Source organism: Corapipo altera, unplaced genomic scaffold (genome assembly GCF_003945725.1).
Source record: "Corapipo altera isolate COAL_440 unplaced genomic scaffold, ASM394572v1 81, whole genome shotgun sequence".
Taxonomy (NCBI): Eukaryota; Metazoa; Chordata; class Aves; order Passeriformes; family Pipridae; genus Corapipo; species Corapipo altera.
Genome location: NW_020884987.1, coordinates 824705 through 840575, shown reverse-complemented (window position 1 = coordinate 840575; position 15871 = coordinate 824705). Strand labels below are relative to the sequence as shown.

The 15871-nt window shown below is 41.3% G+C and overlaps 1 protein-coding gene across 13 annotated transcripts in view; it reads left to right on the top strand.

Moving 5' to 3' along the window:
* The window catches only part of PCNT (pericentrin), a 78683-nt gene extending 68222 nt beyond the window's left edge, over positions 1-10461 (top strand). For all 13 annotated transcript variants that reach the window (XM_027666174.1, XM_027666177.1, XM_027666180.1 and 10 more), the window contains 8 exons: positions 493-770; positions 1034-1133; positions 3220-3384; positions 4101-4339; positions 5444-5532; positions 6228-6387; positions 7804-7931; positions 10062-10461. In XM_027666174.1, coding sequence (XP_027521975.1) covers positions 493-770; positions 1034-1133; positions 3220-3384; positions 4101-4339; positions 5444-5532; positions 6228-6387; positions 7804-7931; positions 10062-10105 — 1203 coding nt within the window. In that variant the 3' untranslated portion in view covers positions 10106-10461. The remainder of the gene's footprint in view (positions 1-492; positions 771-1033; positions 1134-3219; positions 3385-4100; positions 4340-5443; positions 5533-6227; positions 6388-7803; positions 7932-10061) is intronic.
* The last annotated feature ends 5410 nt before the right edge of the window (positions 10462-15871 follow it).

Below are 15871 nucleotides of genomic sequence, written 5' to 3'. Positions count from 1 at the left end.
TCTCTTTTCCTGCATTTCTCAGTGCTGTTTTCAGGGGGTTGTGTCTGGGTTTATTGTTGACAGAGGTTGATCTTTATATCTTTACCTGTGCTGGGAATTGCTGGTTATTCACAGCTGGAGAAGAATAGAGGTTAAACTATGCAGGATGGGACTAAACTGGGTTTCATACCATTGCCCTTATTTTGAACTGGGCTCCTAATCATGGCTTGTGGCAGTATTGGTTTCACCCTTCTAGTTTCTCAGCTCCTTCACTTGTAACAGAGGAGAGAGATTTGCAGGCTCTGTGGAGACTTGCCAGTAAGAAGGTGGATGGAGTTAATGCCCACTCCAGTATCATTAAATGGCTTCCCGGTGGCCCCCGAAGGCAGTGCTCTAGGCCTTCCCCCAAAAGTGATCTGTGAGTTAAGGAACACCCAGATGGATATGCTGGTTAGGTGTGATGTCTGTGTATGCATAAGATGCAATTAACTACTACTTACTCTGTTCAAATAGCAAAACTTGGAACGGCAGCACCAGAGGGATGAACAAAGAATTAGAGAACTGCAGGAAATGCTGGCAGTATTAGAAGAAAGAGAAAGAAATCCTCCAACTCCAAACCGTCAGCAAGAGCTGTTGTGTACCTCAAAGAAAGATGGGAATGCCAGACAGGCTGTGACAAAAGAAACTGGAAAACCCCATTTGCAGCAGCAGCAACAGCTGGAGAAGATAAGGCAGCAGTTGCTCTTTGTAGCTGTGCATCTGAACGAGTTCATCTATAAAACTCTAGATAAGTGAGTTGTTGTTCATAAAACAGTGGTTTACTTTCCATCCTGCTTCTTAACCTGTGTCGGTCATGGCTGAGAGCCCTGTGCTCTTTTAATTCTTAAAAATTAATGGAGCTTGCTAATTTCTGTGGTTTTGGTAGTTTGTGTGATGAATAGTACATGAGTAAAACCTCACAACTTAAAGATCATCCAGTAGGGAGAAAGAATCAAATGTGCTTTAACATTATCACAAATCAACCTGATACTGAAAAGGTATTTCTGTTTAACAGAACGGTTCACGATTGGTCTGCATCAAATGATGAAGCTGTGGCCTCCTTACTACAGACCTTAAGGGAACTAAAATCAGATTTATTGTCTCCTGCATCTCAGGTAAGGAAAATAGCATGTTTTTGTTGATTATCACTAAGGTTTTCTGTATTCTTTGGATTGCAGCATACGTGTAAGTTGATTGATTGATTGATTTTCCTCCATCCCATTTGTTTTTGAATAAAACATTCTGAGGAAAATTCTGGTTTGCCTTGGCAATGGGAAAGAAGGTGTACTCCTATACTCACACTACCATTCTATTAACAAGTTTTAATATCCGACTCTTACTGTTTTGTTGTATTCCAGGGTCTGCTTCTGACAGCAATTTTTTCCTAGATATGTAGCATGTCCAAGGATCACAAGTCCTGGGATGTGTTGCTGCAGTGTCTTAAGCATCCAGAGACAGTTGTTTTTCATCAAAATGTCAAGTACTTTCCAAAAAAGCACAATAGTGGTTTGTCACCTTGGGAGGGCTCTTCTGACTTATATTTGCAGTATTGCAAATATTTTACACAAACCCAGGGATTATCAAAGACCGAGCTCAGGTCTACTGATACAAAATACATCATGAAAACATAACTTTTAGATTCCATCTGATTCCCCATATAACTTTGCACTTTTATGTCTTTCTCTCATAATAGGCAGAGATCTTTTACCACATTTCAGCCAGAATTTAGAGATTTAGGGCTAACAGTCTTTGTCTTCTGTTTGAAGCTTCTCTCACCTGCTTGATCTCTAGAAAACACAGCTTTGAGAAGGAGTTATGGACTGTCTGATACATGAAGATGGTTTTGTAGCTTCTGCCCTCCTGTGCTCTTGTAGCACAAGTCTAATGTGTGACAAGCTGTCTGGGCATGTTGTAACTCTCCCTGTGTCTACCTGCTTACAAAATACAGTCAATATTTTCCTTCTTTCAGCTTTGCAGTCACATAGCTACATAGACTTCTCTGCTCTCTTTTCTGGCTTGGATTTTTTTTTTTCCTCCACAATCACCTTTTCCTTCAGTCTCCTTCCTGAATATCTCCTTCCTTTAAGGTACTGAACCACATGGTCTGGAGACCAAATGGAATTCACTGCTGTTATCTCTTTGAGTTGTGATAAATGGGGGAATAATGGACAGGGAACCTGGCAGAATGCCAGAGTGAAAAATCTCTACCCAAGTGAATATGGAGTCATCTGGTCAGATGCCACGTGGTGCAGTGGATATCAAGTGCATAAATGAATCATGTAGAACTCCTTCAGATATTTCAGCACAACCTTATTAGGCTGTAATAAGTTGCTAGGAGAAACTGGGCTCAGTTGTGTATACTTCTCTAATGTATAGATTTTATTTCAAGGGATAAAACATTAACTGCCTTAAATTACTTTTATTTCTTTTATGATGTACACCATGCACTGATGTAACTGTTGACCATTGCATTTGTAGTTGATAAAAGAGGGTTATGAAGGCAGAACTTCCATGAAGAGTTGGACCTGGAGTCCTGAGTCTCATTCTTACAAGAGATGACTTACCAAAAAACTTAATTTCACAGAATCACAGCGTGGTTTGAGCTGGAAGGGACCTTAAAGCTCATCTCGTTCCACCCCTTGCCTTGGGCGGGGACACCTTCTACTAGACCAAGTTGCTCCAAGCCCCATCCAACCTGGCCTTGAACACTTCTAAGGATGGGGCAGCCACAGCTTCTCTGGGCAACAGTTTCTAAGGATTGAACGTGATTTATTTTTTTTTTAAGAATTTATTTCTGTAGATGCTTCACAGCTTGGTTTTGCTGTATGTACAACTTGTTTTTGCATGTACACAGACATATTTCTTCACAATTTCTGTGCTGCCTGTGGATAGAGAATAAAGTCAGATGATGTGTTCCCTTTCAAAAGGTTCAGGAGACCGTTATTACAGGGAATGGGATCCCCACAAGGCTTGTCAGAGAAGAGATAGCTTGATAAACAAAAATTCCTTACTTCTTAAGAAGGGCTTCTCATGCAGTTCAGTTTCCCATTGTGCTGTTTAACACCTGAATGCCATTGCTGATTTTCAGGCTCATTATTATTATGTTTTAATTTGTCATAAAGTTGGGGTTTACTCGTTTTGAGATGTTTGATTGTGGAAGTAAACCCATCATGGCTCACTTCCTTTTGATTTCTGTTTTAGATCAGATCTACAGGTGATGGTGACTCTGTTCAAGAGCTGGAAAGAGAGGCTTGGCAGCGAGAGAGGAACGTGCTACAGAACACACTGAAACAGGCTGAATCCCAACTGGCAAAAGCAAATGCTGAAATTGAAAACAAACCAGTGGTAGAAACTTCCAATCCTAAGGTAAAATGATGGGGATGGCCAGAAAAGGGGCTGTCTGGAGCTTGGAAAGCCATCAGTGTCATTTCAGGAGATGTCATTTCAACCTGATTTGCTGGGGATAAAAGGATCTATCAGATGATGGTATTTATCTTTCACTTATTGCTACAGTCTTCAATTGCTGTTTTAAAAAATGATTTTATAGATTAACAGTTTTATGTATTATTTTAAATTAGAAATTTTCCCCATATGTACTTCATCAGAGAAGTTCCTTTGGAACTTCCTTGGTGGCAGACAGACTCTTGCACCAAAAGTAACCTAGATCTTTGGACTTCCTACTTGTAAATGAGAGGGAGACTCAGATTTCTTGTCTAAGCATGAAAATAGAAAACACCCATTATTTTTAAACCCCACTCCACTAATCTTAAATACTTTTTAATCTTGATTGTAATCAAATCTGATAGGCATCTCTCCCCACATGATTTCTGGCTAATTTTTTTTAAAGCCCATTTTATTTTCTTTGTTAAAGAGTTAAGCTGTTTTAGAGTTTTGAGTATCACAGTTTTGCTTGAAAGCAGTCAGGACATTTAAGGCAGTCTGGCACTCCAAACTTGGGTGTTCTTTACCTGTGTACAGAATTGTATCAACCTGGATGTTTGACCTGAAGACAGCTTGTTTGTGGCTGGGTTTTTGCAACAGCAGCTGTGACAAAATCAGAAATTTTCCTTTTCTTTCTGCAGTTACAGAGATTATACAGGAAGTACATTCGAGCAGAGAGCTTTAGAAAGGCTCTAGTTTATCAGAAGAAATACCTCTTGCTGCTTCTGGGTGGATTTCAGGACTGTGAGCAGGCAACCCTCTCGCTCATCGCCCGTATGGGGATCTACCCCTCACCTGCAGACCTGCAGCTCTCTGGGTCCCGGTCCCGGCCTTTCACCAAGTTCAGGTGTGCGGTCAGGGCCATCATTGCCATATCAAGGTAAAGCAAAAACACTCCCTGTCTCTCATACATGATGTTTCCTTGGGAATTTCAAAAGTTGATAGCTCCTGCGGCTTGTCCTGCATTAATGTTAAGCAAAAGCAGTCTCCAAAGCTGGTTCAAACATGACTCATTGTCCGAGTTTGATCCATACTAAACTAAAGATGTATAAAAAAGGTGTTTAAGGTGAAAGAGGGTAGATTTAGATTGGATATTGGGAAGTATTGGTCTGTGAGGGTGGTGAGGCCCTGGCACAGGTTGCCCAGAGAAGCTGTGGTTGCCCCATCTTTGGAAGTGTCCAAGGCCAGGTTGAAGCAACTTGGCCTAGTGGAAGGTGTCCCTGCCCATGGCAGGGGGTGGAATGAGCTGAGCTTTAAGGTCCCTTCCAGCCCAAACCATTCCATAATTCTGTGAAAAAGCTGCAGTATGTTTTAGAACCAGTGCACAGCCATTACAAATTGAAGTCCTTTCAGGGCTGACCTCCTTGGAGGTCTCCCTGGATAGTTTATCTTGTATCAGAATGTGATCTGTCAGGGGCGGTTCTCTCTGGAATCCAGCAACCTGTATTTCCTTGGGCGTGATTCTGTCATGCTCTGTCACTACCAAATGGGTTTTGTTAGCTGTATGTGAGACAATATGCCATCTCCTAATGGCTTTTAAGTCCATTTAATAAAAAAGAAAGTAGTTTTAAATGTAATAGGTGGTTATTTCTGAGCGATTTCCTTGTCTAGTAAAAATGATTAGTAGCAAGTTTTTTTCAGGAGATGACACAATGTCTTTGACATGAATACCATAATGATGGCAATATCAGCAGCAGCCTCCAAACTTCTCTCAGGTAGGAAGAACTGCCACAGAGCTCTCTCTAGGAACAGAGAGGAGGAGCACAGCCAAAACAGGCAAGCCTTTTCAGCAGGTCAAGGATCATTGCAGGGCAAAATGGGATAAAACCTACATTCCAAAGACTGAAGTTAAAGAATTCTCCCTTCATTCCCCCAGGGATTGTTACTTACGTTGTTTAGTGTATTCTATACCAACAAATAATATTAAAATTTACTGTATTTTTATGTATTTTTAATTTTTGTACAAATTTGTTCTCTTACTAAGGTTAAAGTTTTTGGTGAAAAAGTGGAACAAAGTCGGCAGGAAGAGCGCACAGGGTGAAAGCATTTCTCGCAGTGTAGGAGGTAACACAGGTAAGTGTTTGGACAAGTGTGTTGTTTTTATTGTGATTTCTCTTTAGCGATGTGTTTCATTTGAAAGTGTCAAAATCTGTTTATTTTGTGGAGCAGATGGATGGATGGTCTGATGCAGGTCAGTAAGGACTTGAGTTACTTGAGGAACAGTTGACTGTTCTTATGAGTTACTTATGGGTGTCTTTGTAAGAATTTCAACTAACATCTTAATGCATCACCCAGTACTTTGAACTGTCTCCCTTAATGTAATATTCCATTACTTGTGCCTTTTCAACACTAAACAAAATTCAGATGAATTAGTGCATTTTGCATTACCTGATACTACATAATTTTCATTGTTTCTAAGTTGCTGGGAATATTTATTTTTTAAAAAAGCACCAACTTCTTGCATAAGCCCACTGTGGTGTGATTCCTAGGAAACTTGAATGCTCAAATGCTGAACTTTCTAAAACCTCACTACAAAATAGCGTCGAACTTCTGTTAAATCTGGTTTAAAAAAACAACAACAAAACAAAACAAAAAAAAAACCCCAAACCATAAAACCAATTAGCTGTAGAAAGTGTATTTATCTGCATTCAAACCTGAACTTTACTGTATTCTGCTGTGGTTCTCGTGGGTGTATTGGATGTGTTTCTGACAGCCTGTTCTGAATGATTCCCAGCGCATGTTTTTTAACCCTTTCCTATTTGCCACAGCCTCTGGTGCTAGAACAGAAGTTCTGAAAGAGCAGCAGCCCCCGGCTGTTCCCATCAGCTCTCCCCCTACCCGGGACAGGGACACGGGGCTGTGCCACAGAACCAACATTGCAAGATTTGGGAACCTCTCCCCCCGATCCTCTTCCTGCTCACACAACAGGTCAGTTGGACATCCCTGCCTGGATTTAATCCCCCATAGACAACCTTCCATAAAAATGGAACCACTCGTTAAAGGAGGTACTTGAACCAGAAGAGGAGTTTGTTTTCCTAGATCTAGTAAATGTTTTTATTTCTTTCAGGATGGTACAGGAGAGTAAAGCTTCTTGTCTGCTTTAAGCATTGTGTCTGATGTTCTTGGACTGAGAGCATTCCTAGTGGTGTTCCCCAATTTAATTTGGGCAGAGCACAGAATTTACAGAGGCTGTGTCTGCTAGCCTGCTCTGAAGGGCAATTCTTGTTGCCTTTGCAGGAGTTGACATGGGAGGTAGCTGGTCTCAGTCCCATCATCTTGGAATGTGTTCTTTGTTTCTTAACCTCATGGCTAAATTAGAAACTCCCAACGATCAGGCAAGAATTTTCTTCAAAATGAAGAAAAAAAAATAGCAGCAGAGAAGTAACTGTGGCGATCTAGGGATACACAAAGACAGGAGGTTCTCCAAATTATTGTAGGTTTTTTTAGCATTGCTGACTGATGTGGGGCACAGACAATGCTTGCCGTGACAACCAGGCGGTGTTGTGGTTTGCATGGAATTTAACAAAACATCTTGGAGAGTTGGAGACCTGCAAGCATTTCCCAAAAGACTTAATTCTGCCCCACCCTGTTCCTCTGTCATGACACGTGTCTGGGTCTGACGGCCCTGCCAAGGAAAGTCACCCGTGTGGTATGTAACAGGAGGTTAATAACAGCAACACTGGCTGATGCTCAGTGTGGCTGCGTGAGTGGCAGCTCAGGTCTGATGTGGATCCAAGGTAGGCTAAACAATGCCTGTTGCTGCTCTTGTCTTGGCAAAACTATACAGAAGGAAGGGATGGATAGGAGCTACCTCCTGCTAATGGAAAGGTGGAAGGAAAAGGAGTAAATCCAAACTACAAATAGCAGTGTCCTTTATGTCTGCTAATATTTGAAATTTGTTGTTAATGCTCAGAAGGGAGACCCATCTAAAGGGGCCCCTTTTTCAACCTTGGCCTTCAAGATAGTATTTTCCCTGCTGAAGAGGAGCATGCACTTTTGGATGCAGCTCCTCCTTGGTCCTTCTGTGCAGAGGGTCTTGTCTGACTTGGCCATTTGGACTCACTTCTAACTGCATCTTTCTTACTCAAGGGACTTTTTGTTGTGGTTCAGTAGAGAAAGATTCAGAGATACTCCAGCTTTTACCAAAACATCCTTTCTTTTGACTCCCCTGTATACAAAGCTGCCCAGTCTATATTGTTGTATACATAACTTTTTGGTGGTGGGGGGGTTTACTATTGTTCCACTTTTCTTTGCCCGGAATTCCTGCCTGTAAGAATTTAACTTTACTGTGTATATTTGAGACTATAGCATGAGAAGAAGAAAGTAATTTTTTTCCTTTTTAAGATTGCATCCGTCCCCAAGTTCAGCTTCAGAAAAGTCACTTGTGCCACCTCGCGATCCCGAACGATCGCTTACAGAATACATCCATCGCTTGGAGGTTATCCAGCAAAGACTGGGAGGGATGCAGCCAGGTAAGAACCACCTTCTTGCCCCCACAGCTCCCAGAAGTCTGGGTTGATTTTTGCAAGGTTCTCTTGATGGAGAGGTACAGAGACAAGGCAGACGATCAATGCAATCAAAGCCATGTCCAATTTATTATTTAAATCAGTTAACTTTTATACGGTTTAGTTTGTTCAGGGTACATGCTCACAATAAGGTGATTGGATAGCTCAGTCTGTGCACGCATGTCATGTCTCCAGTTCATTGGACCTGATGTTCTGTCCACATGACCTGAAATCATTCTTGGCATGCAAAGCCCTTCCTAATTATTCTGCCTTTAGGGGCTTTCCGAAATCTGCAGGTATACCTTAATCTCTAGTTTCTTACTATGAACATACTATGTTCTCAAACCATATAACTAGACACACAGCTAACAAGTATAAACATCACATATTTTCACACAGTCTGTAAGTATAAACATTACAGCTTACAGCTTCTGAAGCAATGTCAAGCAAGGCCTACAGAATGCAGAGAAATTGTTCAGAGAAATCTCTTTACCGTGGCCACAAGGTTCTTTGTACATATTGCCCATAAAGAACATCATTTCAGTGAATAATTATAATGATTGGTAGGGGACGACTAAGTTTCTGAAAGGAAACCTTTTCGTGAATCGTATCTAAAACTAGTCCATTTCTCAAAATAAGTTCATAGTGAAATTCTTCAGAGATAAGGCTGAATAATTTAATGTGGTTTCTGTCCCCACTCCTGTTTCCAAGTCTAAATAAGCGAGTGTTGCAGTTTAAATGAAGCTTTGTATAGGGTTAATTTGCTTTAGAGTCAAAGACAGCTGTTGTAATAGCTGAGCAGGGCTTTCAGTGCAGCACAAACTTCCCTTCCTGTTCTTCCCTCATTTATCACTTCCTTATGTTCCATAATAGGTTAAAAAAAAAAGATCTGGAGGCTGGTAAATCCAGCCATCTAGTTCTAAGCTTGATCAAAGAGCACACAAAGGATTGTAGTGGACCTTAGCTTTGCTATTTAAAACACTTCCACCTATTTTCTGGACTGCAGCCAAAAGCTGAAAAGCTGACCAGGTCGATATTTAGCTGTGGCACTGAGGGGATGTAGAGTGTGTTTGGATTCCTTCCTACACTGCACATACACACCTTACATTTTTCTTTGCCTAAGCATAACTATCATCACCTGCTGTTTCCCAGGTGGGCTTGCCTCCTGTAATTGTCCTTCAGCCTTTGCCCAAATATATCACTAAAGTCAGTAGCTGCAGTGACAATCCACATAGAAGGGTTTGGGTTGGACGAGATCTTAAAAATCATCCCATTCCACCCCCCTGCCATGGGCAGGGACACCTTCCAGTAGACCAGGTTGCTGTAAGCCCTGTCCATCCTGACCTTGAACATTTCCAGGCGTGGCGAGTCCACAGCCTCTCTGGGCAACCTGTTCCGTGGGAATAGTTTGGGAACTTTCGACGTTATTTGGGAACTTCGACATTATTCTCAGCAGGGCTTTACCTAGAAACTCTATTACTATGACTTTGTGGGAGTTGGGTTCTTTTCCACAAATACTGCAGCTGTATGGCAGATACAGATAGATAAATAAATTTTAAACTTGAAACCTGATAGCCTTTATTGAAGGAAGGTATTTTGCTTCCAAGTGCGGAATAAGTATTCCATAACTGAGACACCATGAATAGAAATTCTGTGGAAAGTGCATATAATTTCTGTCATCTCCATGTTACTAGGACAATGATGTCAGGCATTACAGAGTGACATTGTAACCTTTAGAACAGTTCTGTGAGCCAAATGACTTCCTAGTTTCTAATGAAGTTTAGGACATCTACTCAGTGACAAGATCTTGCCCAGCAACAGAGTCACCACAGGAGTGCCAAAGTCGAGCTGTCACTGTGGATAAAGCAGGCCTGTGATGGAGCACTGGGCCCAGTGTGTAAAGGTTTGCTTTGGCAGGCTTGTAAGCTTTCAAATCCTGTTTTGGATTGCTCCTAAGTGGCTTGTGAAAATGGGAATTGCTTTCAGTGTAGCTCGTGTGAAGCACGTTGAGAAAATTACGTGCTGCTAACTGCACCCTGTCGCTTCATAACACAAGCAGTTTTCTAATATTCATTTGGATTTTTTTTTAAAATTTAGGACAAGTGCCAGGCTCTCCTTGTCAGAGAAGCATGAAAAAGTGATGGGAACGCTTACGAAATCTGTCCTGTGAGTTACTGCTTCCTTCTGAGCTGGTCCTTACTGAACAGAGGCACTTGCAATCAATCTCCTGTGCAACTGAATAAAGGGCAGTGCTTTTACAGCAAATTTTTATATGACTCTTTTTATTATATTTTAGTACTTAAGAGGGACTTACTTTTCTCTGAGAATGATGTTTTACACTCTCATGTAAAATTACTCTAAGTTAACAGCTGAAGTGTGACTGCATCACTGTATTGTAAGCTGCAAAAAGTCTCTGTGGTGTTTATTTTTCTAGAGTGTATAGATGGATTCCTTGTAAAAAAAGTTATTAAAATGGCATTTCATTAGTGAATTCTTACATCGTATGGTTATTTGTTTTCACCTTACCTGTTTACTCATCTTGCTGTTCCTAAAATTGTTCGGGCTTTAATATTTCTGTAGGATCATTCTGACTAATGGAACAACTCAAATACTGTCACGAATATCAAAGATACCTGTAGCCATCTGTGAATTTAGGGTTTGCTCTTCTGGTTTGACAGTAAGTAAGTTCTCCCTCCCTCAGTCTGTCCTATTTACTCTGGACACTTTTAGCTTCCTTTCTTTAGTTCAAAAGGCTCATAACTTTTATTTAACTCTCTGCATTTTTGACCAAACCTACCAAACAAAACCTCTGAACTGTATCTACCTCTAGTGTAAGTGAAACTCCTGGTTGCAAATCTTATCCTCTGTCCAGTATCTTGTGTGCAGGTACCTTCATGGGGGCTGTTCCAAATGTATGTGAAGTTGCTGGTCAGAGGAGAGGAAAGAGGCATTCTGGTGGTAAATCCATTTCCAATCACAATGTCTCAGTGCAAAAATGAGAGAGATTCCAAATATCATGCTGAATAAGACTTCTTTCTGTGATACTTCTGTATTTCTTTAGAAAAAGTATAGGCAGAATTATAATACCAGAAATATCTTAAACCCCTGGAAACATGATCTACCTTTGAAGCAGATGTGGTATTTAACTTTGGAGCATCAGAAAAATCTCTTCTGGAGGCCGATTATTCTGCTGCAGCCTTTTACAAGATTTTTCTCTGCCGGGTATTGACAGTTATATATTGGTGTTTGTCTCAGATTGTTTTATTGCTTATTTAACTGCTTTTATCCCATATTGGTCCTGGTAAGCCCTTATGTATCTGTCTTTCCATTTAGTTCTCTGGAAAAAAAAGGTGGTAGAGATAGAAGATTGAAGATAGAGGAGCCTGGCCTCTGAGAAGTGGGGTGGGACATGAGCCTGGTTGAGGGGCAGGGTAGGGCTGAGGAGCAGTTTGTGGCCTGTGAGCAGTGCCAAGAGTGTCTGTGCCATGTGGAGGAAATGCTGTGGAGCTCCAGGATCAGCCCTAAGTGAAGGAAGAGTCTGGATTACATGGGGCCCGGCTTGATGGACTGCTGTACCTGAACTGTGCTGGATACAGCAGAGATGCCGTCCTGGCTCTTCAGCAAACTGGTGATTTACTGCCTGTGGATGTTGGTAAGACCTTTCCCAGTGCCTCCTCATCCTTTTGGTCTAGAGTTCTAAACCAGTTTGAACTGACAGTTTATGCTGGCTCAGTGCATCATAATTCTTTTACAAATCAGATTCTAGGAGTCTTAAGACTCGATGCAGCATTGTCAAACTGCATGCTGAATGGTGCTGGTGCCCTTTTTGCTTAGCACAGCATGAGTTTATGCTCTGTTGGGAACAATGTGCATTTCTAGAGCAGAGTTCAGAACTGGCACTAAATCAAATCTATAATTGCATACTCACACCTGAATGTTCAATGTTGACTGTAAGCAAGGCTGTGATACCAGAGGGCCTTTGCTCAGAGTGAGCCACTCAGTACTGACACTGTAAATCCAAATTAATGACTAGTTTTAAAATCAGACACTTTTAGTTGGACATGTAAAATTACCTTTTAAAGGGTGGTTGGCACATCATAGGGATAGTTCTGCTTCAAGGGAATTTGGCTTTGCATTGGCACATTTTAGGGGGTTTTTTATGTCCCAAGACACACAGGGCTCTTCCCAAGCCCTGGCAGGGCAGTCTTTCAGGATCTGAGCTATAGGTATTACCTGTGGCTACGTTCCCATCAGCTCCCTGATACCACAGATGGCTTTCTGAAGGACAGTGGAAGCAGAAACATTTCTGCCTGGTATCGGGGGTGAAATTTTAAGCAGTGTGGTTTTCCCAGTGCTGGTGTGATGTGCCTGTGCCCTCGGAAGGGCAGTCGCACAGGGCACACTCTCCCATGTTGACCTCAGTAACATGAGCAGAGAAATTGGAAACCCCTGTGATATATAAGTAATCATGATTTGTGAAACAAATGGGTGATTACATCAAAATAAAACAAACGGATTGTAAAACTTAATTACACCCCCATAAAGAAATAAAACAGATCCTCACAAGGTCAAGAGGCCTAAAACCTCCTTACTATCCTAAGAATGAAATATAGTAGAACTTTAAATCTTTAGGTGCCTGTTCGTCCAAGAATACATGAATTATGACTGGTTGTAGAGAGAACCCTTTTAGCTTTAGCTGTAAGAAAACTCATATATTAAATACTTAGCAAAAACCTGTAGAATGTATATGATATAATTAATATGCATGAAGTAGCTACGATAAATACTAAATGTACCCTGTAGTAAGGGTGTGCAGATTTGGGAAACTGGTCCCATTTCTGTCACCCAGCTGGCTGGTTGCTTTTACCATATAATAAACTATTATTCGAAACTTATAGAAACTCAAGACTTTATCACAATTGGTGACCCCAACGTGATGTTCTCCGAGCCCTGCTGGGTTAATTAGTACTCGAAACAGGGGGGCCCCCACTGAATTCAGCGGCCTGTTTTGGGTCTAATTTTCCACAGGACTGGAGTAACACATTATATGGTTATATGGTAAAAGCAAGGATTGCTCCTGGATTGCTGCAGCAAAAGGGCCCATAATTCTCGTGCACGAAGACCCAGGGAAGAACAACGGACTGTGAGTATTCCCTGGTTGGGCGGGTAAGAGGATGGGTTGGGCGGAGTGGATGAGACGCAGCTTTGCTGCGAAGCGATTGCGGTAGCCCTTCTAACTGCGTTTCTGTCTCCGTGCGAACAGCCAGTGACCGGGCGAAGCGAGAGAATTGGTGATTGGACCTCTGGGATCGGTGGAAAAGTCTTAAGGAGAGACCTTTGTGTCAGTGGGGAGAGTTTAGAAGGTATCCCAGAGAGTCGGTGGAGAGATTCTAGAAGGGACCTCGGAAAACTATGGGGCAAGGATTCAGTAAGAATGGTAGCCTCAAGGGAAAAGGGAGCAAGCAGGCATTGCCCAAGCAGGCATTGCTGGATATTACCCCTACCAGTCCTCTGGGGGTAATGATATCAAATTGGGAAGATATTGAGAATATTAGTAAGTTAACCCAAGAAAGACTAAAGAAAAATTTACAGCAATATTTAGGCATTAGTCCTGATACACCAGCTGGCCTAATATTGTTGAAAGTCCACTTTATAAATTATGCCTGGAGTGATATTAAAAGAGAACTAAAGAAATTAGATGGATGGGAGAAAGGGGAGCTCAAAGACTTACTGAGAAAAGCCCGAAAAGTATATATAAGCAGACTCCAACAAATTGTTTCAAGAGTCCAGGCAGTAAAATGTTTTTATTGTAAAAGAAAAGGTCATCTAAAAAGAAATTGTCTGAGAAGACAGAGAGACTTGAAACTATTTGAATAAAATAAATTACAGATTAAAAGTGTCAAGAGCTCTATTTTCCAAGAATTACACACTGTATCCAGCTCTTGACAAAACTGAATTGAAACCTCAAGGTGAAAAATATAAATTCATAGTAAAGACTGAATCTAATCAAAAAGATATAACCAAAGTTCCCCAAAATTATAAAGCCAGTAAAACTACAATCAAAGTGATTAGAACAAAGAAAAAATTCACAATACCTCTCGAAAAACAAGTTTAAATTTAGCAGTTTATTTCAAGTACTGGAGAGAACGACTAGACCTTCCCTTTTGCACTCCCAGCCCATGAAACATGCTGGGATCAGCCCAGCAACCCGTTCGAGCGGTGCCCCAAACCCTGTGATAAACAGACATCTCTGTAGGGAGCGGGCTCACGCTGCCAGTGCCCCCCACGCTCACCAACGCCAGACCCCTCCTCAACCCGGCTGCCGGCGGCCTGCCCGTGCTGAGTCATCTACCTTGCCCTGGCACACGAACTGGGGGCACTGTGTGCCATCGCAGAGTCGGTGTCCCCTCCCGACACACACCCCGGAGACACCGCGGAGTGAACTGTCGGCTCTTGGCTGCTGCTTCTCTGTCTTCCCCGAGCGGGAGGAGGGGGGAAGGGGGGAAACTGAAGAGGTGTCCTACAGGAGCAGGACGAGAGAGTCTATAACTTTAATTTTGGTGACTTGAGAAGAGGAAAGTTATTTCTGTAATATATTTTGTCCTTTAGAACAACAAACACCAGGTCCTAAAAGTATGTATATGTATGCAGTTGAATGTCTTCACCCATATTTGCAGCTAAATTTAGAGAAAGTTTTGAACAGTGATAAAGAGAAAGGAGGAGGAGGAGGAGAGGAAGTGATTGATTTATGCTGTGTTGGAAGCCCTGCTGTAGTAGGTCTGTGGTTGTGTTTGTCAATGTAGTAAGAGAAAGCATGTGAGTTTTTTACTGTTAAAAATTCGATTTTAGAGGAGCTGGTATGTGTTCGCAAGTGATAAAATGGATTCTTTTGCTTACCTGTGTCTCAAGTTTAGCACTTTTAGAGATCCTCACCCATTACACAAAATAACAGGAGAAAGAGGGGGCTGTAGTGAAATAAGAAGGGGAAATAAGAAGGAGAACCACTGGTTTACTCTTGATATGGGTTGGACATTAACTGTTTATAAAGAAGTTCATTTCAGCAGACATACCTGGGAACCAAGTGAAGACACCAAAACTCGGACTGGAGGTGGTATGGATGAAAAAGATTTTTGTGCAAAAATGAACAAATACCAATCTCCAAAAAGTGATACATATACAAAATTGAAGTGCAATTTTGAATAATACTGTCAGAACACTAGATAATACCATGACTATTATATTTGTCTTTTGTTATCTTCTGATTTGTAAATATTCTGTCCTGGCAGTTTAACAACCTTTTATACTTCCTGATTACTACAGCTATCCTGGGGAAAGGCAGAAGGGAGAGAATTTATTAACCCCTTTGTACCCGGGGGGTGGGGGAAAGGGGGGCTAGACGAATCCTAAGGGACTGTGCTGAATCCTAAAAGGCTGTAAATAGCCCCAAGATCCCCAATACAAAAAAGGCTAAAAGAACAAAAATCAGGAAGCATAATTCTAATCAATACAAGAGCTGTATTTTAAGTATTAATCAAACTTTAGTACCCACTGCTGTAAGTTTTGTGTCGATAAGGCGAGCCATGGGTCAAACAGAAAAAGCTCATTTCTTGAAACCTTTAAAATACAAATTAGGAAAGCAATTTGAAATCCATAGATTCTTATACATGCCAAACTCACCAGTTTGTTTACTGGGAAGAGACTTACTAGAGCCATTGAGAGCTGAAATTAAATTTGAACAGAACAAAATAAAATTCAAAGTAAAAAGGAGCAACTGATTGAGATTTTAAATCTTGCCCTAATAGAGACTCAAAGTTCAAGCAGCATACACGAAGAAATAACGGATCAAAGTATGAGCTTCGAAAACTTCAAGAAGACCAAAAATAACATTGTCAATTGAAGTAAAAGTT